Raw genomic sequence first — 25,401 nt, forward strand, 5'->3', positions numbered from 1 at the left:
TATTTTTTTATTTGTAACTTCTTCCCCGCCACCCCCAAGTTTGTTTTGTTTTGTTTGAGACAGGATCTCCTGTAGTCCAGGCTGGCCTTGAATCCCTGATCTGGTCTTTTCAGGCTTGGTCTCGGTGGCAAGAACAGCTCCTGACCAGCCATCGGGAGAGAAGGAAGGTGCTCACTGCTGTGCGGCACCATCAGCGCTGGCAGAAGCAGAGATCTTTGAAGGCTTGGCTTAAATACCTGCACATCTGCAGGGTGAAGAGGTGGCAGAATGGTGAGTAGGAAGGCTAGGCTCCCAAGCCAGGCCTGATGTGATGACTCTCCCCACAGACTGTGGGCCCTCACGAAGAGGAACAGAAGCAGTACACCACAGTTCTGATGACAAGAAATGCAGAAGAAAATTACACTGTCCTTGGCTCTCACTCATTTCCTTTTGGCTTTTATTTCTTCTTTTTCTTCTTCTTCTTCTCCTCCTCTTCTTCCTCTTCCTCCTCCTCCCTCCTTCCTTTTTCTTCCTTCTTCCTTCTTAAAGTACCTTTAATCCCAGCACTTGGGAGGCAGAAGCAGGTAGATCTCTGAGTTTGAGGCCAGCCTGGTCTACAAAGTGAGTCTAGGACAGCTAGCACTGTAACACAGAGAAACTCCGTCTCAAAAACCAACAAACAAAAACATTTATTTATTTAGCTCATATATATGCATATGTGTATGTATACACACACACACACACACACACACACACACACACACACACACACGAGTGTCCTATCTTCATGTACACCAGAAAAAGGAATCAAATCCCATTACAGACAGTTGTGAGCCACCATGTGGGTGTTGAGAATTGAACTCAGGATGTCTGGAAGAGCAGTCAGTGCTCTTAACTGTTGAGCCATCTCTTCAGCCCCCATTTTGGGTTTTTATTAACATGCCTAACTTTAAAAAAGATTTATTTATTTATTTATTTATTATGTATGCAGTGCTCTGCCTGAATGTACACCAGCAGGCCAGAAGAGGGCATCAGATCATTTTATAAATGGTTGTGAGCCACCATGTGGTTGCTGGGAATTGAACTCAGGACCTCTGGAAGAGCAGACAGTGCTCTCAAGCTCTGAACCATCTCTCCAGCCCTCATATGCCTAACTTTTCTCCACATTGTCTAAATGTGCTGTGATTCCTACATGTATTCACTTCAAATGGGACTGTCCGTATTTTGATGCGTATGGACATCTACAGTCTTCGTTGCGCTTGTCCTTACATTGTATTACATCTTTACCAAGAATGCTAGTTTTAGTGATTATTTGTATTTTTAGACTGACTTGCCATTTTGTCTTTAATAATACTGAGCCAACCACTTTCCAGACCTGGGAATGTACAGGAAAAGGGACATGCATGATAGAGGAGACATGGGAGGAAGGACAGTGGCAGGTGGAGGTGGAGACAGCTGCGTCACATGCTGAAAAGGATGAGGAAAGCCCTATGGCCTCTGAGAGGGCAAAGCTCAGACCCACACAGGAGAAGAGCCGTTGCTTCAGAGAAGAGTTCCTGTCATAAGCAGTAATGAGACTCCCCAAACAGTCCTGATTCAGCCCAGAGCCAGCCGCCCCACTCTGGCAGCCCAGCTGTAATGAACTGGGCTGTCGTGCTGATGTCTCTTGAAATGGCACTGGCTTGGAAGCTGCTGCTGGGGACAAGTGAGCGTGGGATGTAAGACTGCCAAGCCAAGGCTCATGCACATCAGCGTGTCTGGTCCCCCAGTTCATGTCCTAGAGAGTAACTCCGTAGCTGAGTTCAGAAATGAGTAGAGGTGAACTTGGAGCAGACCTGCGTTTTCAGGGGTGAGGGGCTGAGGCAGGAAGGAGACTGCTGCAAGCAAAAAATAAGATAGATGATTTTTTGCTTGTTTTTGTTTGTTTGTTTGTTTTTGAGACAGGATATTGCCATATAGTGCTGATGGGGTCTCTCTGTATGGTTGTCACTGGCCTTGAACTCACAGAGACTTGCCTGCCTCTGCCTTCATGCTGGGATTGAACGTGTGGACCACCGTATCTGCCTGTGTCACATGCTTACCTTTACTTAGCCCTTTCCTGTTGATAAATAACTGACCTGGTCCAGTGGGCCGTTCTTCAGTGACAGGGTCCTGAGTGAGCAGTGGCCAGTAGATGAGACAATAAAGAGGATAGAGCAGGTGGGGTCTGGAGGTCTTGCACAAGCTGCATCTTATGCCAGGCAGGCTTATTGGGAAGTGCAGCAACCAAAAGGCAAAAAGACAGCAGAAGCTGTCATATAATGGGACTAACTGCGAAGCTGATCGAGCAGTGCTGCACAAGGCAGCACAGGGTCTCTCGAGAGCATCAGAGGCAAAGCACACAGTCGTGTTGGGACTGCTGACCACAGCCCTGACTGCTGGGAAGAGTTGGGTTCTCAGGACCTGGAGCCACAGCTCCCACAAGGCCCTGACCCAGGCTGTTCCTTGCTTCGCCAAACGTGTTTCTGGTTTTAGGCAAGAAGCTGTGTTCCTTCTTGGTAACACCATGGCTTCAGGGGGAGCCTGGGGTCAGCCCTGTCCTCAAAAGGTATGAGGAGTATTTGATTTTGTCCTCACTTATGCAAAGGCATGTAGTTTTTGATACTGAATTTTTTGTGGATAGTTTTTTTTTTTTCAAGATTTACTTATTGTGTATGCAATGTTCTGCCTCCATGTGTGCCTGCACTCCAGAAGAGGACATCAGATCTCATTACAGATGGTTGGGAGCCACCATGTGGTTGCTGGGAATTGAACTCAGGACCTCTGGAAGAGCAGACAGTGCTCTTAACCTCTGAGTCTTCTCTCCAGTCCCCACCCCCCTTTTTCTTTGGATAGTTTTAAGTGAAAAGGAAAGAAAAAATTTTAACATATCACAGATTCTGTGAAAGGTTTCGCCCTGTGGGAATCTCCTGGATGCTGTCTCTGTGGTTTAGATTCTTCAGTCATTTTAGGATTAGTGTTGAGGGCTAGGTTGATCAAGGCTTTCCTTTCTTCTCTAAAACCAGGAGTATGCTTGGTTCTCTGTGGGAGTTCCCTTGAGTCCCTGCTCTCTGCCCCTTGGCAGGGTCCAGCCTTTGTGTTCTCTCCCTGCTGGGGGAGCAGCACCTAAGAGCTATCTCTCTGTTGCAGAGATGGCTGTACAATTCCACCGTGTCACTGTGCTCCAGATATATTTCTGTGACTGGCAGTGGGCCTGGGAGTGGAGGCAGAGCTTGTCTGCCCACCAGGCCCTGGTGGCGAAGCTGGCCAGGAAGATGGCCCTGCGGAGGGCCTTTGCACACTGGAAGCACTGTATCCTTCTTTGGCACTGGCCTGTTTGCCCTCCCAGAGATCCTCGGCGTGAGGAACTGGATGCCTCAGATACCAACCCTTCTGTTGTCCCTGGAAGTCTTGATTCAAGTTGAGCTTCAGCTTAGTTTCTTGTGTCTGGTGCGCTAGGTAGGTTTCTGTTTCTGTGATAAACACCATGACCAACTGCATGTTGGAGAGACAAGCGTTTATGTCACCTGACAGCTTACACTCTATCATGGAGGGCAGTGAGGGTGGGAAACAGAGAAACGATGCTTACAAAGGTTTGCTCTCTGGGGCTTGCTCAGCCTGCTGCTGCCGCGGCCTCTTGTCCTCCTCCCTCTTCCTCCTCTTCCTCCTCCTCTTCCTCTCTCCTCCTTCTCCTCTTCTTCTTTTTTAGATTTGTTTATTGTATATACGGTGCTCTGCCTGCATGTGTGCCCACCTGACAGAAGAGGGCACCAGATCTCATCATAGATGGTTATGAGCCACCATGTGGTTGCTGGGAACTGAATTCAGAACCTCGGGAAGAGCAGAGTGCTCTTGACCTTTGAGCCATCTCTCCAGCCCTCAGCTTGCTTCTTAAACATCAGGACACCTGCCCAGTGGTGGCGCCACTCACAGTGGGCTGGGCCCTCCCACATCAATCATTAATTAAGAAAATGTCCCACAGATCTGCAGGCCAGTTGGATGGAGACATTTTCTCAGGTGAGAGTCCCTCTTCCCAAATAATTCTGACTGTGTCAAACTTACCAAAAAAAAAAGTAAATAAATAAGAGGACTGGAGAGATGGCTCAGTGGCTAAGAGCACTGTCTGCTCATCCAGAGGTCTGAGTTCAATTCCCAGCAACCACATGGTGGCTCACAACCATCTATATACTAGGATCTAATGCCCTCTTCTGACATGCTGGTGTACATGCAGATAAAGCACTCATATGTAAAAATAAATAAACAAATCTTTAAAAAATGTTTTAAAAAATCAACACAGGAGGAACACCCAAAGACTCAACAATACTCATTGTCCAGTGGGGGATACAGATATGAAAATGACTCTTGACAATATGGTGTGATATGTATCAGAATCCTGCCTGTGTGCTCAGCACTCAGAAGCAGTGAGGCAAAGGATTTTTTTGGGGGGGGGGGTTTCAAGACAAGGCTTCTCTGTGTAGCCTTGGCTGTCTAGGCTGGCCTCGAACACACAGCAGTCCAGTGAGACAGAAGGATCTCAATGCAAGGCAAGCATGACTACATGTCCAGACTTTCAAGTAAAAGGCTTCTGGCATCCCAGGAGGTTCAGGCAAGGAAGAAACATCTGAGCTGAATATAAGTTTCATGTGACCTCAGATTTCCTTGGCAGAGGCTGGGTGTTTACACAGACGTACTGATGAGAAGACAGATGTTCAAGAATATGTGCTAGGGGATGGAGAGATGGCTCAGCAGTTACGAGCACTGACTGAGCCGGGCGTGGTGGCGCACGCCTTTAATCCCAGCACTCGGGAGGCAGAGGCAGGCGGATCACTGTGAGTTTGAGGCCAGCCTGGTCTACAAAGTGAGCCCAGGACAGCCAAGGCTACACAGAGAAACCCTGTCTCGAAAAACCAAAAAAAAAAAAAAAGAGCACTGACTGTTCTTCGAGAGGACCCAGGTTCAATTCCCAGCACCCACATGGGAGCTTACACCTGTCTGTAGCTCCAGTCCCCCTTCTGATACCCTAATACATGACATACATGCAGGCAAACACCAATGAACATAAAATAAAAATAAATTCTATCTTTAAAAAAAATAAAAAAGCCGGGCCAGTGGTGGTGCACGCCTTTAATCCCAGCACTCAGGAGGCAGAGGCAGATGGATCACTGTGAGTTCGAGGCCAACCTGGTCTACAAAATTAGTCCAGGACAGCCAAGAGGACAGCACAGAGAAACTATGTCTCAAAAAAAAAAAAAAAAAAAGAGAGAGAGAAAAACAAAACAAAACAAGATTATGTGGTGGGCAGGTGGCGCATGCCTGCAGAGGCAGGCACATCTCTATGAATTGAGACCAGACTAGTCTACACAATGAGTTCCACACCAGCCAAGGCTACATAGGGAGACCCTGTCTCAAACAAACAAAACCAAACAATAAATTAGGTGGTGAATGTGGCTCCTGGGAGGGCCACTGTGGGATGGGGGCCTTCCACTGGGCTTTGTGCTACACTCAGGGATTTACCCTTTACCCTGATGCCATTCAGGGCTTCATAAGAGCTCAGGAATTTTCATAAGAATCAATGCACCTAAATTTGTGCTTTAGGGAAGATTAAAAAAAAAGATTTATTTATTACATATACAGTATTCTGCCTGTACACTAGAAGAGGGCACCAGATCTCATGTTGTAAGCCACCATGTGGTTGCTGGGAATTGAACTCAGGACCTCTGGACGAGCAGACTGTGCTCTTAATTGATGAACCATCCCCCCAGCCCTAGAAAAGATGTTTTTAGGACCAGTGAGATAGCTTGCTGTCAAACCTCATGATCTCAGTTTGAGTTTAGGAACCCACTTGGTAGAAGGAAAGACCGGGTGCCTGCAAGTTGTCCTCTGACCTCCACCATGCCACATGCGTGCTCACAGGTTCTTAAGCAAAATCCCAAGTGTTTGATTTTTACCAATGGAAGACTTAAAAGCCAGATGCTGGGGTGAAAACCTACTAGCTCAGAGTGGCAGAGAAAGCACCAGCTGAACTTCCAAAAGGAAAAAGCCCTTCTCCACCCTGTCTTAAAACCCTTCAAACTGTGTATCCCTCTTTTCTACCTCCTGTGGGTCTATCTGTCCTTAGGACTTTCTCTCACTCTCTATGGCTTTTTTCCTATGCTCACTCTCTGTCAATTCTCCTGCCTCTTGACCTAATGTTGACTTTAATACTGTGTACAATATTAATTAATCTCTTGGATTAAAGGTATGTGCTAGGGCTGGGCTACACCACAACTAAAAACAGGTATTTCCAGTATACAATCTGTGGGTTCACAGTGCAATCAAATATCCTGCAACACACACAAACACAGATAAATGCAACTTGATATTTTTTTTTCTCTTTTCTTCTTTTATTAGTAAGCAAAATGATTCAAAACAAAACCCAACTTTTTTTTTTTTTAAAAGATCTGTTTATTAACCAGGCATGGTAGCTCACGCCTTTAATCCCAGCACTTGGGAGGCAGAGGCAGGCAGATCACTGAGTTCGAGGCCAGCCAGGCCTACAAGTCCAGGACAGCCAAGGCTACGCAAAGAAACATTGTCTCGAAAAACCAAAAAAAAAATTTTTTTTTTATTATGTTTACAGTGTTCTGTCTGCATGTACACCTGCAGGCCAGAAGAGGGCACCAGATCTCATTATAGATGGTTATGAGCTATCATGTGGTTGCTGGAAATTGAACTCAGGACCTCTGGAAGATCAGACAATGTTCTTAACCTCTGAGCCACCTCTCCAGTCCCCAACAACCTTAAATTCAGGGCAGCAATGAAATCAAACTGCTGCTGGAATTCAAGACTGTCACGAACTTTCATTATGCAATCCCAAAACGCTCTGCTCTTCTCTGTTTCTTTGCCTCTATATCCTCTGTGGTTCCAGTTCCAGCTGACCTTGTCACAATCCCAAATCTCTTCCTTTTTTTCAGCTTCTCAGCATCCTCAGATTTTCTAGAGATAGAAGAGACATTCAAACCAAATCTCTGGGCTCTTTCCTTTAGTTTATCCAGGTTAACCATAGGCTTGGTATCAGATGACAGACCTTTTGTTGGAACCGAGGCAATTCCAAACCTGGCTGCCCGAGCAGCCTTCCTGCTCTCCAGGCTCACAGGTATGTTGAATCGTTCCGCCCTCTTCTGCATTCTCTCGGCCTGAGGTATTCCAGGTGTAGTTTTTACCATCTTCTTTTTTAATGCCATATCAGCAGCTTTTTCAGGAGGGTCTTCTTTAGCAGGCGGTTCTGCGGGCTTTGGTTCTTCTTCCTCAGTGTCATCTCTCAGTAGGTCTTCTTCATTTACTTCTTCTTCTTCTCCAGTGTGTTCTTCAAGATGTGCCTGGGGCCTGTTGAAGAGACCCTCCCTTATTCCCTTGGTCTCCACACTAGGAGCAAGACATTCTTGCTTTAGTTCCACAAGCATCAGCTCATGGAGCTCCTCTGTCACGGCTGCCATCTTGTTGCACCTTACCGCACCAGACCTGAAAAATGTAAAAAGATGGTCCTAGATTAGGGGAGGATTGAGACCAGCTGTGTGCAGAGTCATTCGAGGAACAAGTCAGGCGACTGGACAGAAGATAATCAGGCTGTGAGAGAAAGCTCAGGCAGGAGCAGCTAGCTGGGTCGGTAGCTAATCAGTGAGGGTTGTAGGATGAGAAAAGACTTGACAACTGGAGCTCCAGCTGTCACCTGGGTGGCTTGTGGCATGGTGGTGCACGCCTTCAATCCCAGCACTTGGGAGGCAGAGGCCAGCCTTGTCTACAAAGTGAGTCCAGGATAGCCAAGGCTAACACAGAGACCCTGTCTCAAAACAAACAAACAAAAAACCCAAATACTTATAAAAATTTATGACACATGATCTCAGGCACTTTTTTGCCTTTCATCAAATGGGCATCAAGAGGAGAGAGGCCTTCCCTGGATCACCAGGAGGAGATGAGGTTGCTATCAGCATATCTAGCAGGTCTGTTAGGCTTAGAGCCATGGCCCTTAGCTGGCTCACAGGAAGTATTGCATTGTGTCGGGACAGGAACCTTGTTATGCTAGAGGCCTTAACTTTGTGGCAGACATGCTGTTACAGGCAGAAGAGGCTGCCCAGTGTGAGGCAGCAGAAGAACACCGCCGGCACTGCCTGCTGGTAAGAGTGCCAGGCTCCAGGGCAGCCGTGGAGGCATCTGCTCAGGGCCGCTGCCCCATACCAGCCACTGTGTGCAGCCAGTTCTGAGTTAGCTGTGGTCTGTGTTTGCATTTTGAAACTGATAAGGTAATGGGTAGAGTCAGGGATTTGGAGTTCTTGAGGGACATCAGAGGGAATCTGATCCTGGGTTTTTAAATGCAGTGGCCCTCGTTAGTGTGGCAGAGACTAACGTGTAGCCCAGATTGAAGTGGTCAGGTTTCTCATCTCCCCTTCTCTGCCCTGCCGTCCTGGATCCCAGCAGGAGTGAGAGAGATGGGTCTTCCCATGTGAGTTAATACCGAGAAGACAGTCCCCAAAGGCTCCCAGATAGCTCCACATTCCATCAAGTTAACAATGAGGACCAAACACCACAGATCCATCCTAGTTCATTCTGGCAAACCCAGCATAATTATGTAAATGTGTATATACAGTAACTCTTAGGTGGTCCCCAAATCTGGGTTTAAAGGCATATAGATCCTGTGGGGTCAGTCCCCTGGCCAGAGGCGAGGCTGTGTTTTTGTGTGAAGCCAGTGTTACCGAGAGCTGCTGGGCAGGCCAGCTTCTATCAGGTACACAACAGAGAAACTGCAGAGAAGTGGAGCAGCCCTAAATCACAGCGGCCTCTGACGATGCTGTCCTTGTGCATGCTCCTACAGAGTCTCATGCTCCTTTATAACCCCGTGTCATTTCTGTGTGTAGTATTCTTGCTTTAAAGCTTTAAAAGACAACGTGACCCAGGCCCGACTCTGGCGAATGAGAAGAAACCTTGCTCACCAGCTGCATGATACTACGGTGAGAGTCCTCCCATCCCAAGCAGGGCCTTGCTGTGTGCTTAGCTCAGGCTGGTCAGACTCATTGTGTATATAGTGTGGGCCGGCCTAGAATTCCCAGTCCTTCTGGGTCCTGGAATCACGTCTGCACTACTATGCATGACCCTTCACTGAGTTCCGATGTGGAACTCAGAAAGGTCAGGCTGGTGTGACAAAAGTGTCTTTACCCACTTAAGTATCACCCCAGACGAAAGATGTATTGCCCTGGTATCCAGTTCTAGGCCAGCCAGAGCTTCGCTTGCCCTCCTCACAACACAGACAAGTAAAATTGCCCTGTGCCCATTAAACACCAGCTCTGTTCTTTCCCCCAGCTGTGGGCAGCTGCTGCTCTACTTTCTGTCTCTACCAATTTGACTGTTTTGGAAACTTCAAAAGAAAATCGTATCCTATCTGTTCTTTTGTGGCTGGCTCACATAACATAACGTATACCTTTTTCTTGACAATGACATTGGCTCTTTGAAGAGGTCAGGTGATGTTTTAGTTGAAAATCCCTTATCCTTCTACTTTACCAATAAAGACTGAGGTGAAAACCTGCTAGCTGAGAGAGGCAGAGAAAGCATCCAGCTGAACTTCCTACTCAGCTCACGTTCCAACGGAGAAGGCCCAAACCCTTGCTAGCTCAAAGCCCGAAAAGCTAAGGGCCAAGGAACCACCGAGGAGCTCTAAGAGCCAGGTAAAGCCCAAGCTAAAGAAGCCAAAGACCAAAGCCTGAAGACCCACGCTGTCCTAAATGCTGTCTTAAATACCCCTCCACTCCAAGTCCTGCCTACTCTTTAGTCCCTGTAAGCTGGGTTCTTGCTCCGCCTCTTGACCTAGGGGTGACCTTATTAAATCCTGTGTACAGAAAACTCTTGGATTAAAGCTGTGTGTAAGGCTAGCTGAACCACACCTTAATCACCTGTTTACAATAAACAGTTCTTGGATTAAAGGTGTGTTAAGGCTCAACCACAAGAAACAGGGATTTACAGTTCAATCTCAGGGATCCACAATGGGATCAAAGATCCTGTAACATTTTCCCCTTTTTTTGTGTAAATAAATGACATTTTCTCAATGTCCAGTCTATAGTGTTTGGCAACCTTGGAGAAAGTATTCTACAGTATCTCCTATCTTGGTGAATCCAAAGTTGTGTACCTAAATCATTTTGTATAAAAACTTGCATTACCAATCAAAAACCATCTTCAGACCTAAAAAAAATCTTAAACCCTAAACAACTAAGTTTAATTGTAAGACTATAATGATTTAGTATTCAACCCCAGAGACCATAGGAGAATAAATAGTATCTGAATAATCAGGAAATACAGAGTAAGCAGCTTCCAAAACTATAGAAATGACAGATACTGCTGGCTGCCTGGACAGTCACACACAAATTATCTCTATAATGTTGGAGTATCATCTTCAGAACGCTGTCCTGACCTCGATTTGTTAGACCAGGCTGGCCTCAAACTCAGAGATCTGCCTGCCTTTGCCTTCCTGAGTGCTGGGATTAAAGGTGTGTACCACCATGTCTGGCTCAACATTTCAAATCTCTTTACTGTGTTTTTAATACCAAACAATAAAACTATCCTTTTTATTTAAGAAGAAAACATTATGGATGGTTGTGAGCCACCATGTGGTTGCTGGGAATTGAACTCATGACCTCTGGAAGAACAGTCTATGCTCCTTAATCTCGTTTCTAAGTCTCTTTAATTTCCTTTTTTTTTTTTTTTTTTTGGTTTTTCCAGACAGGGTTTCTCTGTGTAGCTTTGGCTGTCCTGGACTCACTTTGTACACAGGCTGGCCTGGAACTCACAGTGATCCACCTGCCTCTGCCTCCAGAGTGCTGGGATTAAAGGTGTGCACCACCACCACCCGGCTGTAAAGTTTTTTTTCTTAGAGCAGGTACAGGAAGTCGCTATGGTTATTAATTAACCATATAAAGTAACAAAATGATGACATTCATCACGCTTGGTGTTGAACTGGTTCCATTTAAATTATTTAGCTTTTCATTTGATGCTGATGCTTACAGTTTTTAGGCCATCTGGAGTCCCACTAAACAGGGTTCTAAAGTCTTCTATTAAGTTCCAGCCACTTCCCCTCCTTAACTCTCTCTCCTTGAGGATTTCCCAGATGACTTACCAAATCCGATGGCTTCTCAGTTTGTCCTCAGCCGGAGTGATCTGTCAGTCGGGTGGTACCACTCGTTGGAGCACCAAAATGTTTTAATTGAAAATCCCTGATCGTTCCATTTTACCAATAAAGACTCACGAGCAATATGTCCTGGTGAAAAACCTGCTAGCTCAGAGAGGCAGAGAAAGCACCCAGCTGAGCTTCCTTCCTACTCAGCTCCCAGCCCAATAGAGAAGTCCCAGAGGCTCGCTAGCTCAGCTGCCAGCAACCCAAGGCCAAAGCCTTGCTAGCTCAAAGCCCAAAAAGCTAAAGGCCAAGGAACCGAGGAGCTGTAAGAGCCAGGTTAAAGCCCAAGCTAAAGAAGCCAAAGACCAAAGCCTGAAGACCCACGCTGTCCTAAATGCTGTCTTAAATACCCCTCCACTCCAAGTCCTGCCTACTCTTTAGTCCCTGTAAGCTGGGTTCTTGCTCCGCCTCTTGACCTAGGGGTGACCTTATTAAATCCTGTGTACAGAAAACTCTTGGATTAAAGCTGTGTGTAAGGCTAGCTGAACCACACCTTAATCACCTGTTTACAATAAACAGTTCTTGGATTAAAGGTGTGTTAAGGCTCAACCACAAGAAACAGGGATTTACAGTTCAATCTCAAGGATCCATAATGGGATCAAAACAGATTTTTACAGTTCACAGTCTAAGGGACCACAATGGGATCAAAGATCCTGTACCAGTCAGGCTAGTTGTTGTTTGTTTGGGAGGTGGGGGGGTTGTTGTTTTGTTTTCGAGTCAGGGTTTCTCTGTGTAGCCTTGGTTGTCCTGGACTCACTTGGTAGACCAGGCTGGCCTCAAACTCAGAGATCTGCCTCCCGAGTGCTGCACCACCATCGCCCAGCTAGGCTAATTGTTTTTTATTATGATCCTTGTTCTCAAGACATCTGTTTTTTTTTTAATGTCATTTAATTTTCCTTTATTCTATATAGTTCTTATAAACTAGACCCTGGACCCAGAGACTTAGCCATGGAAATTAAATACTTTGACAGTTGCTTCAGGTGGCAACAGTGATGAGTTTTAACTTCTAGAAAGTCTTCTCTCATGTCCAGGACTGACTGTCTTCGTGTGGATGTCTGTCTACTAGAGGCACTTTTTTTTTAACTGGTCCAGACCATGGCTCTTCAGGCCAGCTGCTGGGAGTGGCCTGCTCCAGAGTGAGGCAGAGCTTCCTGTGGGGACTCAGTGAACTGGGGTGAGCGCTTACACTGGCAGCCTTCTCTCTGTGATAAACGTGTTGTTTTTTTGTTTTTTGTTTTTTCCCTGTCCTTCTGCAGCTGCTCCACAGGTTCTGGAACCTCTGGGAGTCTCGGATTGAGCAGAGGGAGGAGAGGATGCAGCCGCCCTCGCTGCAAGCAGCCCGGAGCCACTACAGGTGGGAGCAGGCGTCAGCCCTGGCCTCTCTAGGGACACCTGGAAATTTTGACATAGGGATTTCCAGGAGTAAGTGGTTACTCTGCATAAGTTGGTGCCACAGACGCAGAAAGGCCTTTTAGCCAAGTGTGGCCTCTGCTCTACATAGCAAGTCCTAGACAGTGAGAGCTGTGAGTATATTTGCTGTCATCCTTTTTTGTACACGTCATAACCACACTCTGGACACACTTACCCAGGACTGTCACCTGGAACAAAACACAGGAAATAAGTAAGCAAGCAAAATAAATAAATAGATAAGGGTGGGCCTTATTGTGGTGAAGGCCACACTATACAGTAATGGCTCCTGTGTGTGATTTGATTTTGGCAGGTCAATTGGAAGGTAACATGATGCATTTTGCACTGGGTCTTAACCACACTGTATGCACCTATTTGGTCACTGCCACAGGTTCCATTCTTCTGTGGACCTTTTGGTATTTGTGCATTGTGGTTGGTGATAGAGCTCAGTGCTTAGCATAGGCAAGTTAAGTGAGAACCGCTCTGCACTGCAGCAAAAGATAAAAAAAAAAAAAAAAAGCCTGTGAATTGTTACTGTTGATGGGTCAGGTTAGGGAGATATTTGGGCTTGTCTACCTAGAAATAGGCAATGTTCTTGACTGTTTAGAGCCAGTCATCCTTTCAGATGCATTTATTTTTCTATGAAGAAAAACTAAACATACATATTTGAAAAAAAGCATAAAGTGGAAAATAAAAGTTGCCAGCCCTCTTTCCCTGCTCCTTAGTCCTTGAATTCCCTGCTGCCAGAGACGCTCATCATGTTAAGTAATGTCTCGACTGCTCTTCCTTCTTCAGCTCCCAGTGTCATCAGTGTGATTGAAGTTGCTGCTCCAATTTTGAAGCTTTTATTTACTTGTTTGTTTGTTATTGTTCTAGGGATCCATCCCAGTGTTTTTCACATTCTAATCACTTGTTCTACCACAAAACTTCCCCTGCTCCCCGGCTTCAGAGCATATTTTTGATGGGTCAGTAAGAATCCTCATATTTTGGGATGAAGAGATGGCTCAGCATTTAAGAGCATGGACTGCTCTTCCAGAGGACCCAGGTTTAGTTCCCAGAACCCACTTAGTAGCTAACAACCATCTGTCCCTCCAGTTCCGGAGGACCCGGTGCCTCTGTGGGCACCAGAGTCTCATGGTGCACACCTTCATGCAGGCAAACACTTAGACACTCAATGCTTAGAAATTTGAAAAAGAAAGAAAAAGAACTGACTCAAGTCAGACTTGTCACTGTAGGTCACTATTCTAAATCCTGGATTACAACACCAAGCATATGGTCCTTACATTCAATGTCACTACATGAAGCTGGGAACAGTGGCGCACGCCTCTAATCCCAGCTCTTAGCGAGGCAGGAGCAGGCAGACCTCTGTGACTTGGAGGCCAGCCTGGTCTACAAAGTGAGTCCAGGACAGCCAAGGTTACACAGAGAAACTCTGTCTCAAAAAACAAAAACAAAAAAAGAAAAAAATGAAAATAAGTAACTGTACCTGTTGTTTGGTGTGGCTCATCCCTAACATACACCTGTTTTTTTAAAAAAAGATATATTTACTTATTATTTATACAGTATTCTGCCTGCATGTGTGCATGAAGGACAGAGAGGGCACCAGATCTCATTATAGATGGTTGTGAGCTACCATGTGGTTACTGGGAATTGAACTCAGGACCTTTGGAAGAACAGCCTGTGCTGTTAACCTCTAAGCCATCTCTCCAGCCCCTAACACACCTTAATCTATTGTAAGCAGGTGATTATGGTGTGGCCAGCACTAGCACACACCTTTAATCTACACACAGGATTAGTTCCCTACACAGGATTTAATAAGGTTAACCCTAGGTCAAGAGGCGCAGCAAGAAAACAGCTGACAGGGATTAAAGCGTAGGAGGGACTTTGAGTTGAAGGGTACTTAAGACAGCTTGGATATGAAAAAAGGAGCTTTTGAGCTTTAACCTAACAAGTTCTGTGGCTTTTAGCTTTTTGTCTTTTCCTCGTGGGCTGTCAGCTGAGCCAGCAAGCTTTTGGCTTTGGCCATTTCCTTCTGGGACGTGAGCTGAGTAGGAAGGTCAACTGGGTGCTTTCTCTGCCTCTCTGAGCTAACAAGTTTTCACCCTAGCATCTGGCTTCTGAGTTTTCATTGGTAAAATGATTTGGATTTTAAAACAACATGTACAGCTGCTTAAAGTTAAAAATACAATGAAGAGCCGGGCGTGGTGGCGCACGCCTTTAATCCCAGCACTCGGGAGGCAGAGGCAGGCAGATCCCTGTGAGTTCGAGGCCAGCCTGGTCTACAAAGCAAGTCCAGGATGGCCAAGGCTACACAGAGAAACCCTGTCTCAAAAAAAAAACAAAAAAAAACAAAACAAAAAACAAAAAACACAATGAAATCTTACAGCTTCAAACCTGACAGTGCCAATACACAGTTCTTTGGTTTTCTGTGTTTTGTTCCAGGATGACAGTCCTCCACAAGTGTGTCAGGGCATGGTTACTGTATGTGCACAGGAGACGGCGCCAGCAGGTATGGAGTTCATCGAAGCAGACAGCTCAGCTGCCTACTGGCTTTGGGAAGGTGCTCGGGAAATGCTTCTGCAGCAGATCTGGCTCTGGCCTGGAGGGTACTGTGAAATCACAGGTGTTCCCTCAGCCCTCACTGGTGTCAGTCTGCACATCCTGCATCCCTTCATTGCAGGACAGACAGTGGTGCTGATGAGGACGAGTGGCTCTTCCTAGCCTGTTAGGTCTATACTCATGCCCACCCCAAAGTGCTGGGATTACGGGAATGTGCTGCCATGCCTGGACCCCGTGGAAGAGACACTTGCTACACACCGGCTTTGCCTTAGATCCTGTGCCTGTGTTGAGCGTACAGTTGTGATATAAAATAGGCAGAATTCCTGCACCCCAGCCTCACAGCACGGTGGCATGGAAGTGTGGCTTGCAGGTCACTGCTGACAGTTGGGCACAGGTGTCTGCAATGCTAAATGAAGGCTTTTAAAGCAATTCCTTTGTGTGTGCGTGTGAGCGGTGTATGCGTGTGCAGGTGCCCTCAGAGCCCACTTAGAGCTGGAGTGACAAGCTGGTGTTGAGTTGCTTGACGTGAGTGCTCGAAACCAAGCGTATGTCCTCTGGAAGAGCAGGAGTCGTTCTTCAACAGCTGAGTTGTCTCTTTAGCCCCTGAATAGAAGACACTGATAGCAAATTGAGATTTAATAGGAATGTCAGCTCATTGATGATGTCTTCATGGAAGGTGCCCATGTTTGGCCATTCCTGGCAGTGAATGAGAGGAAGACACAAAGTAAACTTACCTTGGTTGTTTTTGCACCTCCCCTCCCCCTTGATGTCATCTGCTCCAAGGTCCGCCTGACACATTTGGGCTGCCTCTTCACAGCTGTGGGATAGAATGGGAATTTGGAGCTAGGTGCAGACTCTTCCTAGGTCTTCTCTGTCTCTCAGCCCTTCCTTCATAGCTGCCCTCTGCCACTCAGCTGCTGGTCATCCTGAGTGTGTTCTGTGTGCTTCTGCCCCTTGCTGTCCCTTAGGAGCTCCCTCCACCCTTGCCTGTCCCTCTCCATGTGTGATTAATCAGAACATCAGTGTTGCACGCTGACTTTTCTTTCCAGGCAGCCTGTAGTTGCTGCTTCATTTGTTTGCTTTTGAGACAGGGTTTCTTCTGTGTACCCCTGGAGGTCTTGCAGCTTGCTCTATATACCGAGCTGGTCAGGAATGCAGTGGTCTTCTGCCTCTGCCTCCTAAGTGCTGAAATTAAAGGAGTGTGCCACCACCACTCAGCTTCTGCAATAACTTTTGCGGTTTCTATTTTTTGGTGATTTGAATATCGTGGAGAACATTTCCCAAGTGTTGATTTAAAGGAGTGCACAGTCACACCTGGCTGGCTTGAGCTTCTTGAGGGTCTGTCTTAGCCTAGCGCCATGCTCAGCAGTGAGTGCTGGCTCATTTGCGTGGATGAGCTGTCCTTGACTACAGCAGCATGTCTCTGGTGGGTTATCCAGAAGCTGGGTGTGGTGGCACAGAGCTGTAATACAGCACCCAAGAAGCAGAGGTAGAAGGATGGCTGCAAGCTCAAGGCCAGTCTGAATAGTGAGCTTCAGACCAACCTGTGAGACAACCTAAAAAAGGAGCCAGGTATGCTGGCTCCTACTCACCATCCTGCAGTCAGGAAGTAGAGATGCAAGGACATGAAGTTAGAGGTTACCCTCAGGTGTACAGACTCTAGGACGCCAAGGCTACAGAAGGCCTTGTCCCGTAAAAAACAGAAACAAAAATGGAGTTTGAAAAAGAGAGCTTGCAGATGAGCAGTGGTAGAGCACGCCTTTAATCCTAATACTCAGGAGGCAGAGGCAGGCGGATCTCTGAATTCAAGGCCAGCCGGGTCACAGAGAGAGTACCTGGACAACCAGGGCTACACAGAGAAACCCTATCTTGAAAAACAAAAGCAAAACCAAACAAAATATTATGGCACGAATGGTGCCTGCTCATAATCCCAGCACTGCAGAGACTGAGGAGGATTGCAAGTTTCATGCTGCCCTTAGCTACATGAAGTAAGTCTCGGCCAGTCTGGAGTACTGAGCAAAGCCATGTTTCAAAACAACAACAACAAAAACCCTAAAACAGTCGTGGGATGAGGGTTCACACTTTTAATCTTAGCACTAAGGAGGCAGAGGCAGGAGGATCTACATGAGTTTGAGGACAGCCTGGTCTACATAGAGAATTAGGACAGCCAGGACTACACAGGGAGACACTGTCTCAAAAAACAAACAAGAAAAAGCAACATACAGATTTTATTTGTTTGTTTTTGCTTTTTGAGACAGGGTCAGGCTGGCCTTTAAACTCAACAGATACCCACCGCCTCTGCCCCGGGGTGCTGGCATTAAAGATGCATGCCACCAAACCCAGCTTCATGTAAATAAACACAATACACATATGAATACTTACTAGTTTAGAAAGATAAACTAAGCCTGGCGTGGTGGCGCACGCCTTCAATCTCAGCACTCAGGAGGCAGAGGCAGGCGGATCTCTGTGAGTTCTGGGCCAGCCTGATCTACAAAGGGAGTCCAGGACAGCCAAGGCTACACAGAGAAACACCCCCCACGCCCCCCCCCCCCCCCCGCAAAAAAAAAGAAGAAAGAAAGATACACTATATGCAATTAAGGATGCAAATACTTTTATGTTTCACATTGCTTTTGTTCGTTTGTTTCTTTATTGAGATGGTCTATCTGTGTATTCTATTTATTTTGTTTTTTTGAGACAGGTTCTCTGTGAAGCCCTGTCTGTCCTTGAACTCACTATGTAGATCAGGCTAGCCTGGAACTCACAGAAATCCACCTGCTTCTGTGTCTTGAGAGCTGGGATTAAAGGAGTGTGCCACCATGCCTGACTCATGGTACATTTTTTTTTTTTTTTTTTGAGATAAGGTTTCTCTGTATAGCCTTGGCTGTCCTGGACTCACTTTGTAGACCAGCCTGGCCTCAAACTCACAGTGATCCACCTGCCTCTGCCTCCCGAGTGCTGAGATTAAAGGCGTGCACCACCACACCCGGCGCTCATGGTACATTTTTAACCTAGCAAATTGGTAAAAACCAAACATCATCTTCATTCCGTTCCTGCTTGTATGAGAAGCAGTCTTCTCTCCATAGAGTTTGACTCCGGACAGTCACAAAGAGCATTTGTTATTTTGTTTTAGTTACTGCAAGCCAGAGCAGATGGTCATTTTGAGCAGAGAACACTGCCTGCTGCCTTCCACACATGGTACAGAGTCTGGCAATGGCACCAGCAGAGACGAGCCCTCCACATAAGAGCAGTGTGTTTTCACAGGTATGCTGTGCAGTTCCTGTGTGTCTGGGATGGGCAGCTCTGATATAACACTGCAGACATTAGAATGCCTTGGCTTTGCTTTACTGGTTTCCCAGCCCCCAGCCCCTGGTCCTCTGGGTAATGAGGGCCTTTCCTCGTGGAGCAGAAAAGATCAGCCAGTACCTTTCCCCAATCACCTTGGGCCATCCTTACTGCAGGTGCTTTCAGAACAGCTGTGCTTTATGCCTCTGCGCCTGTTCCATGAGCACTATTTGAGTTTCCTCAGTGTTGCAATCCAAGCAATGAGAGCTTGGATTGAGCCTCACATTGTATGGTTCCCCTAACATGCTGAGCTCCTGTCCTAGAAGACATGGTCTTTTGAAGTCTTAGAACAACATTTCTCAACTTGGGGGTCAGAGGTTGCGTAAGACCAGATATTTTACGTTATGATTCCTAACAGTAGCAAAATTATGAAATAGCAACAAAATAATTTTCAGGTTGTGGTCACCACAACATGAGGAACTATATTAAAGGGTCTCAGCATTTAGAAAGTCGAGAAGCACTCACTGTCTTAGAACCATAGTCACCCATAGAGTTAAAAAAGCCAAGGAGTTATAGGTGGTGGCGCACATCTCTAATCGCAGCACTTAGGAGTTACGGGCAGGCAGATCTCTGTGAGTTCGAGGCTAGCGTGGTCGACATAGTGAGTTCTAGGACAGCCAAGGGCTACACAGAGACACTCAAACAGACAAACAAAGCAAGAGTGTCTTTGTAAATGGTTGACTTCTGATGAGTTTTTCTCATCTGCATGTGTTTAGGGAGACACTAGAGAAGCAAGTTTTTGCTCTCTGGAGGCAGAAGGTGTGTCAGCATCGAGAGAACCGCTTGGCTGAGAGAATGGTGCGTAGCTCTCCCTGAGTGCATTCTGGAGGGAGGGTCCAGTTAAACACCTGTCCTGGGCTGCTCCTCAGGAAGTCGCACACCCCTGCCCACCCTGCCACCCTCCTGAGCCTGGTCAGGTCTGGATGTTAGTGTGTGATATCAGCTCGGTTCACTGGCAGCTGCTGGTCTGTTCTCATTCTGCACTGTTTGTTTTTCCCGTCCTGCCTCAGGCTGTACTGCATGCAGAGCGGCAGCTTTTGTGTAGGTTCTGGGTCAGGTGGCACCAACAGGCAGCAGCTTGTCACCAGGAGCGGGAGTGGCAGGCCGTAGCCTGTGCCCACCACCACAGCGGGCTGCTTAGGAAGGCTTTCTGGATCTGGAGGGAAAGCACCCAAGGCTTCAGGACAGAGTGAGTCGTGTTTCTACTCCAGAGCTCCTTCCCTCCGAGGACCAGCGTTGCTGCATCTTCAAGTGTCCTGTCAGCTTGAGCTGGTTCTGTGTCCCAGAAATTCAGCTTTATTCAGGGGCAGCACCTTGAGATCTATCCCTGGGCTCCCATGCTCAGAAACTAGGATACACCCTATTTCCTGCCTGGGACCCATGTCCATCGACTGTGGTCAGTGGCCGGACATAGACTAATGAGCCATTACCAGGTGGTTGGACACTTGCCAGTGGGCAGGGTATGGGCCACAAGGCTACAGTGAGGGAGAGTGAATACAGCCCATGTGTCTAGTGCAGAAATGTTTACCATTTCCTGAATCCTCATGAGGTTGCCTGAAAGTTTCTGGATTTCTGTGTGCTTTCCTGGGAGAGGGTCATCAGACAGCTCTTCAGAGGAACCTTCATTTCCAGAGCTCAGTGAGGACAAGAACCAGGGGCTGCACAGGGGAGTCCTGAGGCACTTGTGGTCTAGACACTGCTGTGCTTCTGTTCCCCCACAGGAGGATGGGCCGGGCACGGGCTGCAGGCTTCCACTCGGCACAGCTCCTGCGTTGGGCCTGGAGCACGTGGCGGGAGGTAAGGCTTTGGCGTGAGCACATCCTGGGTGTGGCCTCTGGACAGGTGGAACTGTTTGTCCACATGACTCAGAGCAGGCAGATGGGCCCCTCCACCAACCCCATGTCTTGTCAAGGGAGCAGTGAGGCCATGCTGGCTGGCTTTTGTGAGGGATTGGCTCAAGGTTTCCTTTATGTGTCAGTCAGTTCTTATCTGTACTAACTGAATTGTGAAGTTCCTGGTCAGGAACTCTACTAAGGGTGTAACGTTGAAGCCAACACCGGTCCAGCAATTCCTGTCAGGCCCTTGCCCATTTGATACACACCGACCCCTCTAGGAGGTATATATTTATAGAGGACATTGAGGCTCAATTAGTGTATTTCCCGTATGTGAGCTCACAGAGTGTAGATTAGAGAGTGTGCTACAGCGAGCCCACCTAGCCTTGGGCCCATGTACCCACTCTTTTCTGTATACAGTGCCTGGCCCTGCGGACTGAGGAGCAACACAAACTGAGGCGCGCGGCCCAGCACAGCCAGCATGCTCTGCTTCACAGGGCTCTACAGAAGTGGCAGGTAGGAGGCAGCTCTGTCTTCCAGGTCTCCCCGCTTTGGGGCAGGGCAGGTTTCTGGAGGCCTTTGTTTATGTTCCTTCCCAGAGTGACCTGACAAGGCTCAGAATATCAGGTACCCCCAGAAAGTGTGTCTCAGGGTGCTGACCTTCCTGGAAAGCTGGTTTCTGAACCAGGAGTTGGGCCTTGTGGGCCATTACTTTGGGGGTGGGGACTGGCCTCCGAATGGGGGCCTTTGGCCTCTCTCCACTCTGATAGCTCTGGGTATGGCAGCCACTGTGCTAAATGCACCTTCGAGGCCTTCTTGTACAAGGAGTGTCGCCTCCAGTCCTCCTCATCTCCTCCAGGCTTACCAGGACAGGGTGAGGAGTGTCCTACAGGAAGTGGCAGCCAGGGAAAGACAGCACAACAGGCAACTGCTATGGTGAGTGTTTCAGGCTGAGGAAAGAGACTTGGGGTCAGAGGTGGGGGTGGGGGCAATCCTGCCTCAAGCCATGCAGGTGCGGGCCTCAGTGCCTAGTCCTGCTAAGTGTGTGGTTTTGGCTCTCCCAAGGCAAACCCTGCGTCTTCCGCCACCTCAGCATGCCCTATGTCCTGCTCTGTGCAGGGTAACCCGGAAGACGCCCTCACCCAGACCCCTCACCAGGGCCCACACAGACCCCACTTGTCCTTGGGTTCCTCCCTGGTTCACACCTAACATCTTGGGCTCCAGCATTATTTCATCCCCAGTCCTGTCTGCAGTCTGCAGTCTCTCTCTGTCAGCTCCCAGCCCTCTGGGACCAGTTACAGCTCTCACCACTGAGGGTCCTCATGCCCACCCGCACTCCTTAGTTCTGGACTAACTCTTTCCCACTTGGACCGCCCCCTCTGCCCCCGTGCTTCCTTCCTTTGGCTTTTGTTCAGCACATGCTGTTCTGGCTGTGTGTAGGCACAGACCTTGTGGACTTTACACAGTGTCATTCCTCTGACTCCAGTCCCTCAGACTGACCAGAGTGAGAAAGCAAGTAGGTGCTGGGGTTCATGCACCTCTTATCTCACCATGAATCACCTCAATTGTTATCATCTGGTTATCACACAACCTCTGAGGATGCAGTGATGGCCTGCTGTACCGCTGGCCACCTGGTCCCACCTAGTACCTGGCACAGAGCAGATACTCAGCATCTGCTGTTGGGCAGAGACAAGAGCTTGAGGGCCCTGCAACATGTGCGCTGAGGCACAGAGTCCTTACTCAGGAGTTGGGAAGAGCGAGAGTGATTCACAAAAGCCTCCCGGCCCTTCCAAACGGGATGGCTGTCCTCACCTGGCCCATGTCTTTGCAGGAGGGTGTTACATCGTTGGAGGGAAAACACCATCGCTCGTTTGGCTGCGGCCAAAAAAACCTCTCAAGCAAGAGTCCACTACAACAGGACTCTGTGCTCCAAGGTGAGGTACAAAGTGGTCACCAGGGAGCTTGGGGACCACATGCCAGCCAGCACATGGTATTGGCACCTAATAAGAACACCCAGAGTGGGTAGGTAACCGTCTTCCACACATGCATATTTGTAGGTATTTTGTTTGTTAATGAATTAGGAATCACTGTAAATTAAAATGAAAATGTGTCATACAAGAAGTAAATAGTTCTTCCCAGGACCAGTGTTTTCCACCCATGTGCAGCACTAACCTCAAGTAACACATGGGAGACACTGCGATCCAGCTGCACGGCTCTGGAGGCTTGCAGGAAAGCATGGAGTAGCTAGGCGATGATGGCGCACGCCTTTAACCCCAGCACCCAGGAGGCAGAGGCAGGCAGATATCTGTAAGTTCGAAGCCAGCCTGGTCTACAGAGTGATTCCAGGACAGCCAAGGCTACACATGGAAACCATGTCTTGAAAAACTAAAAGAAGAAAGCATGGAGCAACCCAAGAAGTTACTGGCCATTTATAGTTTGAAATGACGCTCAGCCACTTCATTTCCTTGGCTGGATGGATATTGGAAATACCCTGCAGGTCCCTTGCTCTAGGGATGAGCGTGATATTGGGACATAATACAAGGAAGTGGAGGGCCAGGCATGGTGGCACACGCCTTTAACCCCAGTACTCGGGAAGCAGAGCCTGGTGTATCGCTGTGAGTTCGAGACCAGCCTGCTCTACAAAGTGAGTCCAGGACAGCCAAGGCTACACAGAGAAACCCTGTCTCAAAAAACAAAACCAAAACAAAACAAAAACCCAAAAAATAAAACAAAGGAAGTGGTTCAAACAGAAACAGTTACAAAGGCTGTCCCCGGGTCACAGCTGTTCTGGAAGAAAGCAGATTGCTGGGAGCTCTGCATGCATAGGCCTACCTGCTGGTGACCGTGTCGTTCCCTGAGGAGAGAACAGCTACATTTGGTGAAGGCTGGCCTCTTCTCAGAATGCTCACAACAACCTGAAGCCCGGCCTCTGTCATGGGAGGAGGTGGCCAGATCTGGCTGGGTTTAATGCTCCAAAGAGAGAGAGCGACTACTCGGAGGAATGGAGCTCATGACTGTGAAGCTGGTACCATCCTTCATCTGGCTCCCTGCCTTCTTTACATGTGTTTTTTGGTTTTTTGTTTGTTTTGTTTTTTGTTGTTTTTGTTTTGAGACAGGGTTTCTCTGTGTAGCCTTGGCTATCCTGGACTCGCTTTGGAGACCAGGCTGGCTTCGAACTCATATCCATCTGCCTGCCTCTGCCTCCTGAGTGCTGGGATTAAAAGCGTGTTCAGTGGTGCTGGGGAGATGGCTCAGTGATTAAAAGTACATGCTGTTCAAGCACGAGGACCTGAGTTCAAATCTCCTAATCTCACATAAAAGTTAGGTATGACTGTATGTCTGTAACAGCAGTCCTGGATTGGAGTGAAATGAGAGGCTCCTGGGAATCACTGTCTAGCCAAAACAGGGAGCTGTGGCCTCAGAGACCTTGTCTTAGGGGAGTGAGATGAGGAATGACAGAGAGAGACACTGGGTTTGTGGGCCCACCACACCCGTATACATGTGCATATACATACATGTACACAACAAAAGGTTTTGTGTTTTGACATAGGGTCTTACTATGTAGCCCAGGCTAGCCTAGAACTCACTATGTAGACCAGGCTGGCCTCAAACCTGCAGTGAGGGTTTGTCTGTTTTTGTCCACTCATCTTTGCTTCCCAACTTCTGGGGTTAAAGGTATGCACCAACACACTACCCCACAGTGGGTTTTGTTACTGGGTTTCCTGTGTAAGAAAGAATTGATATGTTAGATGGTGGTAGCACACACCTTTAATCCCAGCACTCGGGAGGCAGAGGCAGGCAGAGGATCTCTGTGAGTTCGAGGCCAGCCTGGTCTACAAAGTGAATCCAGGACAGCCAAGACTACACAGTGAAACCCTGTCTCAAAAAAACAAAACAACAACAAAAGAAAAAGAAACCAAATGAATATAATGCTTAACAAATAACAGGGTTAATATAATTCTTATGGCCCAATATGAAGGTTAAATCCTCCTGATGGGACAGTCTCAGTGTCTGACTTGTCAGACTTCCTGTGAGGGGCCCTAAGCCCCAACCCAGGGCTGTGCAGAAGGCAGGCTGCTTCCTGGATGTGTGAGAGCCACCTGTTAACCCCTCAGTTTTATCTCATGAAGACCCACCACTGGTCATGGTGTCCTTGATGTCAGAATATGAGGTGATCCCCCCTCTCTTTTCTCTGCCTGTCCATAGGTCCTGATCCAGTGGCGGGAAGTTACGTCAGTGCAGATCTATTACCGACAAAAGGAGGCAGCTGCCCTCAGGGAGGCCCGGAAAGCGCTGGACAGGGGTAAGAGAGGCCTGTGGGAACAAACAGAGCTGGGAGGAGTATGAACACAGGACTTCCCAAGGTTCCCTGTGCCCCACAGGCTCTGTCTATGCCTGCTACTTCCTTGGACACTCCCATGACTAGGAGGCTTCAAACAAGACCTGATTTATTTCACTGTTGAAAGTGGAGGTTCTGGGGTAGAGTCCTTCCTGGGCTTTCCTGCTTCTGGCTGTCACCCTCCTTGGTGATATATGTGTGTATATGTGTATATATGATATGTGTTTTATATATATATGTTTTGTTGCTGTTTCAATAACTGTTTCAACAAGCTGAGATTAAAGGTGTGTGCCACCACACCCAGCATATAAATTTATTAAGTGAGCTTTAAAATAATATTATATAAATCATACCTGAAATGCTGAGGACCCAGGACTTGTCCTTGAAGCTTGGCCCCAATAGAGTCAGCGCACGATAGCTGGGCCTTCCTGGGGAGGGAGGTGGGGATGATGGGGTGGTTACACAGTCTACAAGGTGGGGTACCTCAGTAGTCCCTGTCTGGTGCCAGAAGCCCAGAAAGCTCCTGGAGAGCTGCTCATCCATAGTGCATGACAGCCTGAAATGCTGACTTTGCTATGATGAAGCATCAACACGGCTCTATCTGAGGGGCTTTCTTAAGGGGTAATAGCACAGAGCAGGTCCTTGGAACAAGGGACTTAGAAGGCTGAGCGCAAAATACCATCCGTAGATGGATGCAGCGGCATTTGTGGTTTGGTGTCTTGTTTTGTTTT

The 25,401-nt window shown here is 47.7% G+C and overlaps 2 protein-coding genes across 2 annotated transcripts in view; one reads left to right on the forward strand and one right to left on the reverse strand.

Moving 5' to 3' along the window:
- Sfi1 (SFI1 centrin binding protein) overlaps nt 1–25,401 on the forward strand; it is a 42,500-nt gene that overhangs the window by 8,974 nt on the left and 8,125 nt on the right. Inside the window, exons 3-15 of the mRNA XM_051165299.1 lie at nt 114–270; nt 3,148–3,309; nt 8,080–8,150; nt 8,889–8,981; nt 12,448–12,545; nt 15,041–15,107; nt 18,288–18,418; nt 19,216–19,297; nt 19,510–19,688; nt 20,221–20,296; nt 21,191–21,267; nt 22,163–22,265; nt 24,538–24,634. Coding sequence (XP_051021256.1) covers nt 114–270; nt 3,148–3,309; nt 8,080–8,150; nt 8,889–8,981; nt 12,448–12,545; nt 15,041–15,107; nt 18,288–18,418; nt 19,216–19,297; nt 19,510–19,688; nt 20,221–20,296; nt 21,191–21,267; nt 22,163–22,265; nt 24,538–24,634 — 1,393 coding nt within the window. The remainder of the gene's footprint in view (nt 1–113; nt 271–3,147; nt 3,310–8,079; nt 8,151–8,888; nt 8,982–12,447; nt 12,546–15,040; nt 15,108–18,287; nt 18,419–19,215; nt 19,298–19,509; nt 19,689–20,220; nt 20,297–21,190; nt 21,268–22,162; nt 22,266–24,537; nt 24,635–25,401) is intronic.
- LOC127205959 (SAP domain-containing ribonucleoprotein-like) lies at nt 6,739–7,472 on the reverse strand. Its single transcript, XM_051165298.1, has one exon. The coding sequence runs from the start codon at nt 7,470–7,472 to the stop codon at nt 6,840–6,842; it is 633 nt and encodes a 210-aa protein (XP_051021255.1). The 3' UTR covers nt 6,739–6,839.

This window comes from Acomys russatus, chromosome 22 (assembly GCF_903995435.1).
Source record: "Acomys russatus chromosome 22, mAcoRus1.1, whole genome shotgun sequence".
In the NCBI taxonomy this organism is placed as follows: domain Eukaryota; kingdom Metazoa; phylum Chordata; class Mammalia; order Rodentia; family Muridae; genus Acomys; species Acomys russatus.

Excerpts from the sequence above, each read along its gene's own strand:
- LOC127205959 (XM_051165298.1), bottom strand. The coding sequence starts at position 7,472 with ATGGCAGCCGTGACAGAGGAGCTCCATGAGCTGATGCTTGTGGAACTA.